The sequence below is a fragment of the Betta splendens genome, chromosome 16 (assembly GCF_900634795.4).
Source record: "Betta splendens chromosome 16, fBetSpl5.4, whole genome shotgun sequence".
Lineage (NCBI taxonomy): Eukaryota > Metazoa > Chordata > Actinopteri > Anabantiformes > Osphronemidae > Betta > Betta splendens.
Genome location: NC_040896.2, coordinates 20,342,497 through 20,356,961, shown reverse-complemented (window position 1 = coordinate 20,356,961; position 14,465 = coordinate 20,342,497). Strand labels below are relative to the sequence as shown.

At 47.4% G+C, this 14,465-nt stretch overlaps 1 protein-coding gene across 24 annotated transcripts in view; it reads right to left on the bottom strand.

Moving 5' to 3' along the window:
• rims2a (regulating synaptic membrane exocytosis 2a) overlaps positions 1 to 14,465 on the bottom strand; it is an 88,800-nt gene that overhangs the window by 4,755 nt on the left and 69,580 nt on the right. For 5 of the 24 annotated variants that reach the window (XM_055502975.1, XM_055502976.1, XM_055502977.1 and 2 more), the window contains 4 exons: positions 12,850 to 12,950; positions 11,434 to 11,588; positions 10,688 to 10,924; positions 5,840 to 6,057 (listed from right to left, as the gene is read on the bottom strand). The exons of 10 other annotated variants lie outside the window; for them this stretch is intronic. In XM_055502975.1, the coding sequence (XP_055358950.1) occupies positions 5,840 to 6,057; positions 10,688 to 10,924; positions 11,434 to 11,588; positions 12,850 to 12,950 (711 nt within the window). Of the gene's footprint in view, positions 1 to 83; positions 5,402 to 5,839; positions 6,085 to 10,687; positions 10,925 to 11,433; positions 11,589 to 12,849; positions 12,951 to 14,465 lie in introns of those variants that run through there. 9 more of the 24 variants (XM_055502992.1, XM_055502980.1, XM_055502983.1 and 6 more) reach the window with 5 other exon arrangements.

The window sequence follows — 14,465 nt, the reverse complement described above, 5'->3', positions numbered from 1 at the left end:
GGATGACATCACAAACGCATCCTCTCCGTCCCTCGCTTCAACCAGCGGCTGCAGGCGTGACATTTCCTCCATCGCCACCTTACCTCCGTCCTCCTCATCGAAGGAGTTCATGCAGGGGAAGTAGACGGCCAGCGCCTCGAAGGATGCCGACAGGCTCATCTTGCTCTGGGAGCGCTGGATGCGCATCCCGGGAGCCGGAGCGGCGCTGTCGTGGCCCTGCCTGCCCATGGCGCAACCAGCGCAGTGCTCCTCGAACCGACCGCTCCTGGAGAGGGCTTCAAACAGCAGCTGGATGCTAGGGCTGTGTGTTCGGGTCTTTGTTGCCACCTAGTCTGTCTCTAGATGCTGCGCAGGCTGCATCCTAAGCGGAGCTTTGGAGAAACGCTGCTTCCGCCGCGGAGCCTTGTGCTGTCTGGCTCTGACGCTCCTGCTGCACCTCTTTCTTGGGTGGGGAGGGGGGGGAGAGAGCTGCATCGCGCTCGGCCAATCACAGCGCAGGGCTGCTCAGGCGCACCTCGCCTGGCTCTGCGGGTGAGCGAGCTCTACCCAGAGATACTGATCCCCCCCTCCCCCCGAGTCTGTTTCTCAGCAATTTTTTACCCTCTTATCTTTTGACTTCGCTCTTTCCTCTCGCTGCTTGCTCTTTTGTTTCTATTACGCTAGTCATCACTGTTATTTCCCTTCCCCTCTTCCTCCCGTGTCCCACAATTATTCACGCTCTTCTTATCCTTATCCACAGGAGCCAATGAAAACAAGCTGTCGTTAGGTCTGCCAGCAGCCCCGCTTCAGCCACATGGCAGCCACCCAGAGCTCACGTGCCAACAGTCTGCTGCTTCACTCTGCTTTCTCCCACTGCTATAATATCCCAGCTGTGTTGCGCTGGGGAATCTTCACTTCTTCATTTCTCATTGGTGCGTGATGGAGAAATCAAATAGAGCATCGCCGTCACGCGCTCATTCTGACGACTTCAGCTCTCATCCATCTATAGCCTCAGATGCTCCACTATACAGTCTTTATGCATTCACACAAGCAGGAATAATAAATATAGCCTGCTCCCCGTGGTGTCGACTCTGAGGCAAAAGTTCCTCTAAGAGACACTGCAACCTACTTCAGGGAGAGAACTGCTTAATGCGCGGCGCCCATTTGCCGCTTTCATCTAGGTCAGCAACACTTCGCATTTACAGCCGGGGGGAAAAGCTCTGATGTTTGTTTTCCACTAGAGCAGGTGAAGCTCGCGAGTCATAACGGCAGCGTGGGTCGTAATGTCCTCTGATGTTCACTGTACATTGCAGCATAATGACTTTGGCCATGCTCTAAATCTGTTGAGATGAACTTTAACATGTAGTTCCTGTAATAGAACCTCACGGCGACATTTAGTCGGTCATATGTGTAGATTTAACCCAGATCCTCTGATTTCGCAGCACCTCCTATGACAGTGAGCACTTCTGGAAATCGCAGCTACCTCACAGGGAAGGAATGAGAGCCCTGCTACAATGCAACCACGTAACATCCCCGAAGTCAGACAGAGGTGCGAGCTGCCGCGTTCTCCGTCTGGCAGGTGGCGGACATCACAGGCGGGAGTTTCCAGAGCCGGGCTCCTTGGGGCCGGGGCACCGACACTGGACCCGGGCTCTGTAAACACAGCTTAATGGAGGCCCATGACCCTCGCACTCGCACACACACTGACACGGAGCAGCATAAGCATAAAGGCACAGGCAGTTTACATTCCACGCTGACTACCTTGATGCAGGCCAGTCCTCCAGGCTGGAAATGCAGCTTCCCTCTTAGTGTGTAGCTATGTTACTGTAGGAAGTATTGGAAACTTAAAGCATGATGAAAGAAAGTGTAAAATGATACTGACGGTCAAATTTTCAAATTCAGCCTGGATTTGGCATTTCCACACATTCTGCTGCTTTCTTCCACTCACACTATAACAGATAGAGAGGTAACTGGAGAGAGAAAGGGGATCCGATCCTGAGCCTTCTATGTGCAGCATGCATGTAATCAGCTGACGTCACTCCAGCTGATCGGTGTCTGTTCTACAGTCACAACAAACCAGCGTGACACGTACAAACTCTTCTCTGGTGTCAAAACTGCAATTCAGACATTTTGTCACAGAATTATTGTTACTCCGGCCTCAAAGAGGAAATAAAGTCTAAAAGGATCACGCTCATGCTTCATGACTAACGTGAACGCAGATGTTTGGGGTTTTTTTGTGCATGTCTCATCATCAGCGTTCGTCTTCGACTGACAGCTACGGCGCTAAGTTTGACAGGTCGAGGAGGAAGTACATAAATATTTTAACAGGAGCAGGGAATCTAAAAATGCACAGTGGAAGTTCAGTTTTAGTCCAGTTCAGATGAAGCACAACAATGTCCAATGCTGAAAAGTAGGAAGCAGCTCTACACACGTCTCCTAGACAAAGTGTAATAAGAATATTATGCAGTTTGCTCCTTAAGATCCTTAATTGGAAGTCAGATAAAAAAAAGGAAAGAGAGTGTAAATGTGTAAAGGGACATAAGCCATGAGCCTCAAACACTGAGGGCAGCATCCAGAGACTTGAGGCTACTCACATACAGAACTGACTGGGTCAGGCTCCGCAGCTTGCTGGGTCTTTGCTGGGACGGTGCCCCTGCATAATGAGTGCAGCACAGGCACAACAAGAACAACGGCTAATTTCTTGGATAATGCAAAGAACACCGTCTGCTGGGAGAGAAGCGCTGTGCTGCTCCCAGTGTGAAAACAATTTATTCAGTCCGCCAACACAGAAAGTCACATCGGAAGGTGTGAATAAACATAAGTCACCAGTGACTAACGCCACACGAACTATTCTGGGTTCTGACTGAGCAAATGTGTGTTTGTGATTTAAATGCCATTTAAGACATAAAATAACAAACACAGTATATAGTTAAAGGGTTTTAAAGAGGTTTTAAACCATTTATCTGTCTCCTAGTCTTAATGTCAGTGTTGCTGCAAGCTTTAGGCTCTTTAAAAACTAAATGAGTGAATGAAACAGTGCTGAGTCACTACAGGAAGGAACTAGTGTTAGATAAGCCCAGTGCACGTAGGCTACTGGTCTCACTGCCGACCATCGTGACCCAGTCGGGCTGTTAATGCAGCGGAGGCAGAAAGAGGGATGAGGCAGTGGTGGGATAGTGTCCATCAGCCCGCCTGGTACCTGTGCAACTGTGTTCCTTTCATGCATCATCCTGAGAGCGGCACGTCTGCTTTGGCCCCCTGAGAGATTAATTAGCGGCCTCAGCGAGTGGAGGAGCTGCTGAGATAGGCACCCAACTCAGCGCAGAAGATAAATGACTCCGGCCCAAAGCTCGGAGTTCAGCTCTTTTACCGCATGCAGAATAGTGCGTCTGAGGACTTTGGGGGTCCGGAGCTGCGGCGCTACCTGCTGTAGGTGGGAGCGGTGAGACACAAGGGGCCACACATTAGCACATCGGCACACGGCAAGTGAGCGGGCAAATATTAGGTCTCTTTTATTGAAACATGTGACGCCTAGCACTTCGTAGAAAACAGAACCAGCGTTAGAGGGCAGCGGCTCAGGCACCAAAAGTCAGTCTAGGAAAAGAGGAGGGACTGAACTACTGCATTTAAACCACCTCTCATGAGTTTCTCTGAGGGTCAGGAGAAGAAAAGTGGGACATACTGTATTAAAAGTCTTACTCAAGGGTGCAATAATGGGAGCAGGAGCCTACATGTTACTGGCCTCCTATTATACCACATACTCAGCTGGTCCCCTTTAATTCCATGCTGTCTTATTTTTGTATAATTGTTTTATGCCCATGCCTGACGATGAGGTCTGTGGATTCTTTGCCAATATGGAGTAAAACTGAAGGAATGGACTGGACTGTTGAAACAAAGAGGTCTTCTCTGCACATCATGGTTGAAGGAGAATCAGTCCTGCTCATCAAACGGCCCTGAATAATTGACATAAAGGAAATGAACACACTCCCACTCTGCGCAGCGCTGGAAAATCTAGCAGTTCAACCCAGGGCTCCCCTTCAGCATCACAACTTCTGTACTTAAACATCAATTTTGTATAAAGTGAAAAATCATCAATCACCAGGACTGCGCCGCGGTTAATACTGCTTCGCAGAAAAACTCAAATCAAAATGTGAAGCGCGGGTCAATACAGAAAAGTGCTGACAAGGTTTCCATCAGCCTCCCTGCTGAGAAACACGCAGCCGATGACGAACACGTGTCAGCGGCGAACGGAGAAATGAGCAGACGAAGGTGGAGAAACAATTCACCCCAAACCCCCACTTCTATTCATTTGTTGTATTTTCTAAAGGGCTTCCGGTCGGCGATGAGACTGCAGCCGGTCAAACAGCGAGCGCAGAGCTGTGTACACGGCGGCGAGGGGGACATCTGGGAACACATCCATTCCATCTGACTAACCTGTGTTTGTCAAAGCCAAAGTCGTGCTGCTCGGCCGATCTGGCCTCCCTCCACCAGCACTTGGCAGCGCACACAAGCTGTCCAGCAGCCTCTTAACACCGGCCGTCCCTTGAAAGCACCCTCGCAGCCGGAGCCGAGCCTCTAAAGTGCACAGCAAAGTAGGGCAGAGGGCGGCTCGCCAGCGCCGACCCAACGCAGAGCCCAGATACCAAAAGGCAGATGTGTGCACGTGCCGGCAAATGATGCACTTAGAGCCGCTGAGTGAAATATTGATAGTTTAAGGCTGCTCAGTTAGTGCTGTGTCTGCAAGGGGAGAGGGTGTGTGCATGTGTGCTGTGACTAACAGATCCCAAAATAAACAGCAAGGCCACAGTACTGGTTAATACTTCAACAAGTCCATTAAAGTCATCCTCACTGATGCACGGTTATGAACAAGGATGATGCTTCATCTTGAATTGAGTTACTGTACTGATGTTCGGAAGCAGTAGAAGTGATTAAGCCGCAGAAACAAGGTAGCGTCCCATGTGCCAGGCACATCACAAGCCGGGGGCCAGTCCAGTGCCACATGAGTCCACAGCCTCGCTCTCGTCTCAGCACACGTCCCGTTCTACGTGTGCCTCCTTCCTCCTCGGACAGTAGGGGCTGATGCATATAAGCCGTTATTACTAGTTTAAGGCTAAAACAGGTGAAAATGGCAGACGCTAAATACGTGGTTGCAGATGAGTGTGTGGAGGGAGTGAGTGACCTTCAACAGCCCAATCTGTCAGCGTGGGACCCCCTGCTGGGCGGACTTCCACATTATCTGGCCTCAGATGAAGCAGCTCAACTGCTCGAAGATGGTTAGTGAAAACAGCATACGGCAGAAAGAAACGCACTGTAGAGAGGAGGGAAGCCAATAGGAAGCTGTTCCTCCTCGAAACCATAAATATTTAACTGACTGGAAACACACTGGAGGAGGCAAACAACACGCCCCTCCCATCGACGTCTCGCACGTGCACACGCTCTCACGTGCACCCAGGAGCAGAGCGAACCGGATGACCACTGCACTGACGCAGCGTCGCACGCTCACAGTGAGACGGAGACAAAGGCGCCACGGCTCCTTTTGCAAAAGGGAAATGATGAATTATTACTGCAGAGGCGCAAGCAATCGTCAGCGTCATGCGGGAAAACACGGCTGCGTAGTAGAAGGAAAAGAGAGAGGGGGGGGGGGTGTGTGGGGTGAAGCAGGCGTCTCCATAAAGGCTGTTACCTAGAAGAAAGAGGACAAGAGAGGAAAAAGTCAAGCTGGTGTCGTCACCTGCAGGAAATCACAGGAAGGAGGATGAGGAAGGAGACAGGAGACAGGAGACAGGAGACAGGACGCAGGACACAGGACACAGGACGCAGGCCCAGGTGAAGCTGCGGGCGCGTGGCGTGGAGGTCCTACCTGTCTGGCTGAGCTGGGAGGTGCTCCGGCTCTTGCGCGACATGCCGACCATGGCCTGCATTTTGGCACCGATGCTGGAGCGCCTCTTCTTGTCGTCGGTGCCTACCGTGCCCACGGCCGTGTCCGACTGGCTGCCGTCCGTCTTCTCCAGGTTGCACATGTCGCCGCTGACGCTCGTGCTCTTGGTCATGTTGACGCCGGCCGACGGGCCCATCTGCCTGTTTTTCATTTTGGATGCAAAGTCACTGTCAGCCATCACCATTGGCGGGGGGTGGGGGGTTTACAGAGACAGGGGGACGGGGCAGAGGATGTGAGAGTAAGGGAGGACAGAGGAGGAGAGGCGGGGGGAGGTGGAGGAGGTGTGGGGCAGAAGGGAAAAAAGGACAGAGTTCAGGAACAGGAGGTCAGCACACAGAAGAGCTGAGTTTAGGATTTAAGGTGGACGGACGTCACGCCAAAAGGTGCTGGAACACAGTTAGTCTAGTGTTTGACTTGTGACACGCCTGTTTTCCACCTAATTTTCAATTTATGGACATACGGACACAATAGCAGCTTTAACCTTGAGTGACCTAATATAAAACGTATTCAAGATCTATTTAGTTTTTGTTTTCAAGTTGACTAGCCTCATTTACTCATGTACAGGCAGGAGGAACACAGTCTGATGATGTGAAGTAATGTGATGTGTTTTTCACAGCCACAGACCCTGACTGATCTGAGGACACTACTAACGCTGAACTCATGCCAGTCAAGTCAGAGGTGAGTCAGACAGGTCACTGAACAGAACTAACGAGCTGAGCCGTCGGCGTCGGGAGCAGGAAGCGCGGATGCCGCTTCCTGTCTCCTCGCGGTCAGTGGGAGGACGCATGTGAGGGGAACGTGGATGCGGTGGAGTCAAATCGCCACATATCCGTTCTACCGCCGATGCTGCTCACCGGCTCCGCTGGCGCCTCCACGCATCATCTGCCTCATCTATAACGACCATATTCATGTTTAAAACGTCACGTACACCTGAGCAGCATCAGCCACCGCACATTCATTACACGTCCACACACACAGAGACAGTTGTCTGTCCGCATCGACATTAATCTCCAGCTCTTCCTCTTTGAAGGGAAATAGGCCAGTGACCAAATGAGGAGCTTTTTATGGATCTGCCAGTAGAATTAGAGACAAATTACACCCTGCACCATGGGCCCTGCATTCTTAATGAGCTGAGTTACATGTGAAGCCCTCAGGCGACGTTTCATTAATGGAAGTGTCTGGCCGTCATTATCTAAGTACCTTGTAGAGATTGCTTATGAGGAGAGACGAGTCTATGCATTTTGACAATTAACTCCATCAATTACTTAACTTGAACACTGGCTTCCGCTCTGTGATGCTATGCTTAATAATCAGGACACCGTATAGAATAGCGGTGCGGCTGATGCTACGCAGACGCTAAAGGTGAGCAATGCTCTTATAATTAGAACATTAACCCTTGAAGGGCCCCAGCTGTGGCCCTGGCAGCCACCGCTTTGTCTGCGTGGGGACGAGACGTGGCTCATTTTCGGCGACTCCTCACGCGCTGACACGAGCGTCATGCGCTGCCGCGTCTGGACGGAACCCGCGTCACATGTTCGTTAGAAGAGGGCGCGCGTCTCGAACCGGAGCCTTATGTTTACGCCAGTGGCCCAGCCCGTGCTGCCAGACATTAATACTGCTTATTTGAAGATTAGCGCCTTTGATCAGTTAATGCAGCCCAGACGCTTTGATGCAGACTTCAAGCGTCTGGACCCCAGCACCACAGGTTGATGTGCTGCAGGTGACCTTCCAAAGCATGCTCTTTGAGCGTCACCACGCTGAGGCTGCACTTCCTCTACTTGACACCGGTTGATGTGTCGATGCCTTCATTAGGCTGAGTAATGTATTAGCACCATCCTGTATGAGACCAGAGACACCTGAGCATCAATGTCTCCACATATTATTACCAGGGATTTCTGTGTTAGCTATTTATTTATGTAATACTTGATTATTGGCTATAGAGTAGATCAATCACGGGTCTAAATGAAGGCTTCAAATGTAAAACTCATGTATCAAACAAATAGACATCAGCTCTCTGGTCCTGTACCACCTCCTGTCACTACACACCATCTACAGTATCCTCTCTAAACAGGTCTTAGCATTCAGGCCACACTCACTGTGTAATTATGCCGGCTTAGAAGAATTGGGACTCTCTGGGGATTTCTGATTTTAAACCACAGCCCAAAGTACATAGTGTCCCTCATCATGCAAACTGCACACCATGCATTTTCATCTAGTCCAAGATGTTCCCAAGGCAAAACAATAGCGAGTGGCCTTGGCCCCGTCAACGCTGTTGTTAACTAATTGAATTACACCACAGATGGGGTCTGTGTGGCTTCATCTACATGCTCTGCTGTAATAAACACACCAGATAAAAGGTAAATAATGAATTTACATGAAATGTGAGGAAGGTCAGGGCTTTTAGCTCCAATTCAAAGGTGTGGCATCAGGAATTATAGCTTCATAAACACACACTGTAAACAATAAAATAAAACTAGTTGCATTGGTCACTCTCAGTGCTTTACTCCGCTGCTCTCAGGTTCATGCAGTCTTGTTAGTTCTAACAATGGTCTCTCTGACTTGCCAGCAAACCTCATGTTGGGAGTTTCAATGAACAGCCACTAAATGCAAATGTAATGCTCGGAAGCACCTCAAGCTCTTTGATCTGCTTGATTAGTCACAGAGTAACTGGGGCCTGAGCCACACCTGTGGTTTAATGCGCAGGTGAACTTCTGCGGCCTACGAATGCCACCTTATCGGTTCTGGCTAAACTCTCAGACGTCCATTTCACTAACTCGGCCGGGAAGAAACAATCATCAATGTTGCATGAAGCTATAAGTCATGCGAGATGCATCTCGTGCTCCCATATTTAACCACTCACTGCCTTCCTCTGAAAGGATCACTGCTTCTCTGTCAGGTGAAGCAGAAAAAGCAGTTTCCATGGCAACTGTGCCCCTAGCTACAGCATTAGCATGCACACGCGCCTGTCGACAGAGCTACAAAGTTTTTCTGCCAGGGACCGAAGTGAGCAAATCTGGAGAAAGTCTGCAAATGTTGGTCTCTGTACCTGGAACGTCTGAAGCTTAAAAGACGTGTTTTTATTAGTGATTAGTCACTTTCCTGCAAAATACTATTACTTTGTATCACACAAATAAGCCTTTAGGTGAGAACAGTGGATATATGAGAGGCATGTGGAGACAAAGAGATGCTGTTGTGTGGAATTTACTGTGACAGTGGTGATGAACAGCTCCCATTTAACACAGAACCCTATACATGAATGTGTACAAATCACACATTCACACTCTGACTTGAGTCAGAATGCATCATAAGGAACGTTTATGTGATATCACGCTGTCTTACTGCTCTCACACGCTAATAATGGCAATAAATCATTTATCACTTGCGGCAGGTTGCATTTTAATTGCCGGCCATCAACCTGAATGACACCTAAACTCATCACTGATTCATTTGAGCCATTACATTTTCATTCTCCAAAGTTTTTCTTTAGTTTAGCTTCATTGTATCGCCTGATCAGTGTGTTGCACACTGTGTAGCTCACATATCAGCCAACTTTTTTCAATACTATTAATGAAGACATAACTTATAAACATTTGAACACTTTTTTATAGTAAATCAATTTTTTATGTATTTCCTGTGTATTGTGGGCAACATGCTTTTTGTCTTCTTTGGGCTGTTTTTAACTCCAGTAAAGCAGAATGTAAACTTATTACTTATAACTGATAAAGGCGTGAGAGTTGAGCTAAGAAGAGCAATGAGCACGTTAAGAGAAAACTTAACCCAGCCCACTTTCAGCAAAGACACTACACTCTAGATTTAATACACTGTTTTAGAATATATCGCTGTAGCTGCTTTAATGACATGACAGGCTGTGGCAGTTACTTCTCTGAAAGCTGAGTTCAGAGCGTTCGGGGGCTGTGGAGTTGGGCAGAAGTCTCTGGTGTCATGAGGATTATCCGGCGGATGCAGGGATTTTGAGTGGAGAGGCTTCAGGTGCAAAGCAAACACAACTGGGCTCATGCAGCATGTCAGGAACACAGAAAACATGCAGATGCATTGCAGCAGTGGCGGCCACACTAATGATCACACTAAGACAGCGTGCAAGTGAGGCAGGGTGTGATTTCCTAATTACCAAAGGCTGTGCATCACATGTAAGATAGTGTGGCTTTTATCTTAATGAATTTCTTCCAGACCAAGCAGCGCTAACATGAATGACAAGCACTAACTTGGTTCCTGCTGTGAATGTGATTAGATAGCAGGGACGTCTTATTAGGAGTGTGCGCTGAGCCCTTATCCTGCTGTGCGACTCCAAACCCATTTGCTCTTGAATTTGCTCTTGACATACTTTCTGTATCTGCTAATTCTACACTCTTCGGCGTCTCCTGTGGCCTCAATGAAGCAGTGTCACGTGAAGTGCAGTTTTAACAACTTACAGTACGAGCATCACGCACACATTTGAGATTAACTTAGCTACATTTACTGTAGCTTTGGTGAAATGATGGCAAATGTCTCACCTGCAGAATGATGTAGACTAAAGTATGTTCAAAATACAAACTGGTTTCTGATTTCTCCCTACACAGACCTCGTATCTACTGTACCCTCTGAGACATGGTGCGTCACTATAGTTAGTTGTTAGAAGTACAGATAATGCTACTTTAGTTCAGTATGGGAGGACGTGATCAAGGATAAAGGACAGAGGACAGTCACCACACTCGCAGATCACTGGATGAGTCTACAGGCAGAGTTGACAGGCTGCCACACACTGGCTGTTACCTGAGGTCAGTGTCTGAGATACTCCTCTGGTACAAGTCCTCTTCTTTCTCCACCACATCCTGCTGATGCTCCTTGTCTGTGTCTACCTTCCCACCCGATCCCTGACCTCCCGTGTGCGATCCCCCCACTTTTGCGGCCCTCCTCCCTCCCTCTCTTTCCCTTTCCACTTCCTCCTCCTCGTGCACCTCTTCTAACTGCTCATCCCCCTCCAGAGACTGGCTTCTCGAACGCAACGGGCTGAAGACGAGCACGAAAGCAAAGACAGCAGCACATGCAAAGCAGAAAAAAAAGCGAGCAAAGCATGAAAACGACAAGAAGAAAGTAAAGCAGAGACAAGTCTGAAATATGGATGTGCAGTGTGGTTCCATGCAAATGGTTCTGTTTTACTTTGACAATAATCTAAAAAGATGCAAAGTGATTCATGTTTCTGTGTGTATAGTATTACCAGATACGGACAAGTTCATCCCACAGCCTCATAGAGCAGAGTTCACCAATTTGGTTCCAGATTTTTCTAAAATGGAGCCAAACCTGAACTCATCACAGTGAGAAAATGACACCAGACTAGAGGCGCATTTTCCACTTCAGGTTCAACCAGGTCCAAACAGTTTCAAAGATGAAAGCGTCTGAACATGGCCACATTTGCAGGACGCAAACACTGTCTGTGGCTGAGTGAGATGCGTCCGTTTCTGATAAGCTGCATTCAAGAACGAGACCAAATGCGGTGCCCGTGGGGGGCCTCGGCCTACCGGATCTTGCGGTTCCCCTGCGGCCGTTCCGACTGGACAGACATGTAGCTCGTGCTGCTGAACCGAGAGGCGCTACTGGTTCTCGACACAGCGGACACGTCGCTCACATCGCTGTCCGAAGACTTGGCTGACAGGTTGTCCCTGCCTGAACGCTGCTGAGAGAGGAACAAACAAGGCACCAAAAGGTCAGTGGTTCCACCGTATGAGGCCTGAACACAGCACACGGCTTCTGAACTCATTTGGTGGCTGCTCATTCTGTACTTGGCAAAAAAATAGGGAAAAGTAGAAGGGACAGATTGAAAACAGATTAAAGATTGTGACCTTTAGCTTAAAATGGTACATTTACTGATACTCAGCTTCATATCATGTTGGGCTTTTATTTTTTCACACTGTGGTATGACTGCTTTCCTTGAATAGAGGTTCTGTGTTCTTCCATCAGTTTAGCACCATAAAGGATAATGACACATATTTGGCTCGTACACAGACTTCTCGCTACACCAACGCTTCCTCAGAACTTGGCACAGATGTACATGTGAGGAAGTAGCCATGGGCATATTGTGTGTGGTTCCCAGTGGCATGTTTACTGTAAAAGAACCTGAACTGAGAGGAGAGTAGCAGTAAACGCAGGCCCTCAGACGTCTTGTATAATAACAGTGAGAGCATTGCTCGGGCCAAGGGCAGTTCCAAGAAGCCTAATGTTCACCAGACAAGGACAAGTCACTATTTAATCTTCTTTTTATAGACTCCTAACAAACACCGTGGTTTCGTAGCACTGACTAAAAAGGAAAGTTGGACAGAAAGTCTTCTCACATCTTGGCGAGACACGAGACTCACAGGGAGCGCGGGGTAGTAAACACATGACTCTGCAGACACTCACTGTCACATACCATGGAGTTATGAGAGAGGATTAAAGGCTCAGCTTACACAAATGACAGTGAGACAACACATTGTATCCCCTCAGTGGCATCCAGTCATGCAGACTCAGGCGGCTTTGTTGATGCGCTACGATTTTAAGATAATCTGCCTCTAAAACCTTTCACAGTGAAGGTAAATAGAATTGTCTCAGTGGCTTTTCAAGATAAACCACTATTTTTTACTACCAAGCTTCCTGTGATTTAGCTTTTTGCAATGTGGCTGAAAGGGCCATTTTGTAAACAACTGAATCTAACTTGTGTAACTCGAAAAGCGAGAGGAAGGAAAACAAGTTACACAAGCTTTTGTTGGGAATGTTGGGCCGTAGCCGCATATGTACACGTACAGTATACGCTGTGCAAACAAGACGCTGATATGTGCACACGCTTGACTGCTCTGAAAAATCTGCCATATGGCCTTTGTACAGTGCAACCATGGAAACAGAGAAGTGTAGGTCCAGTGTGTCTCTATAACAGGCTACATGCAGCATTTGGGGGTCTTTACTTTATGGTAGTCCTGCTCCAGTCTGGAGTCAGAGCCGGCGCCCTGCTTGTATTTGTTCAGCTTCATTTTCATCTGCCTGGTCCTCTCCTCCATGTCCATACCTGAGCACAGAAACAGAGGGCGATTAGACGGCGGCCAGTGCAGAGCCACAGTCCTGATGGGAAAACACACTGTTACGGTGAGAGACGGGCTTCTGCTGAGCTATGAGCCATGAGCTATGACACAGACAGATCTAATGGGGAAAAAAGCTGAATGGTCTGTGTAACCAACGAACAAAAGCACAAACAAAAACATGAAAAATGTTACATTGCTTTTTTTAATTAACCACTGCTTCAGTCCCACGTTTAGATAACTCTATTTGATCGCTATATCGCTTTATTAACACATATACCTGTATTCTGATTTCACCGTTTTAATTAATTTGAATGATAAGCCAAATTGCAGAATTGTCCACCTTAAAGACTGCTGATGTCCCACATTTACATACATCTTAACACATGCAAATGATCTGACTAATGGGTCGACACATCCCTTCCAGCTCGACAGGACTGATCTCTGTTCTATACGGATGAACCAACCATCATCAATAGATTAGCCTGCACACGTGCACATTTTATTGTAACTACAGAGAAAATACAGTACAATAAAATACAAAACTGAGCTAACACCTCGAAACAAATAGTATGCTGAAGTTTCAGGAAACACGTTTTAATCACCACCAAGTGACTTTGCTGATGTACCTGCATCTCGATTCCTCCCACTTGCTCTCTGTCTCTACTTTTGTGTCATGTGATGGCAGTGATGGACTGAAGGTGAGAGCCTTTCGCACATACAGTACAGTACAGTATGCCTGTAGCCACACACAGACGAGGTGCAACGGTGGGAGCTGAGAGTCGATGAATGACTGCATGGGTGAGGCACAGTTTTCTCATTACAATGAGAGTTTATTGGTCTTCTTGGCTTAATGATTGGAAACAACCTACGCGGCAACGTCATGCGTGTGTTGTTGCTGAGGGTCTTTACAGCTAAGGAAACACAGAGGCCTGTTGTTGGGTCAAAATATGGCCCAGACTCACTGAATGGTCCAGTCATGCAGAATTATTTACCTTTTACATTAGGTATTTTTAAGAGGATCATCCTTGGTACCATTCAGAGAACCTAAGTTCATTTAATTAATGTGTTGCTTGACAGGATGGTCAATATGAATGTGGAGTGAGCGGCTTATTATCTTAGCAGAAAGGCAACTGTGAGCCAAGTAAAAACTCTCAAATACCATAACTTGTAACATATATATTATTTTATTTCTTGAAAGTCTTTTCCTGTTGCCTAGCAACCTTCAAGCAATAACTTCACTTAATAATAGTATGACATTATTGTCAATGTTTAATTTAAATGTGAACTGAAGTGTGCTGAAGTGTAACAGACAACCAACAAAACAGTCATCACAATATACAGTACTGTACAGTATATATTTTTGATTGCACTTGATCATAACCTTTTTTTTTACATATTTCAATCAATAATTAATAAAATGTCTCAAAAAGCGAACAAGTAGATGTTATTAATGTGCATTAATGGGTGTTTATACATTAATAGTAAAAGTGGAAAATAACAGT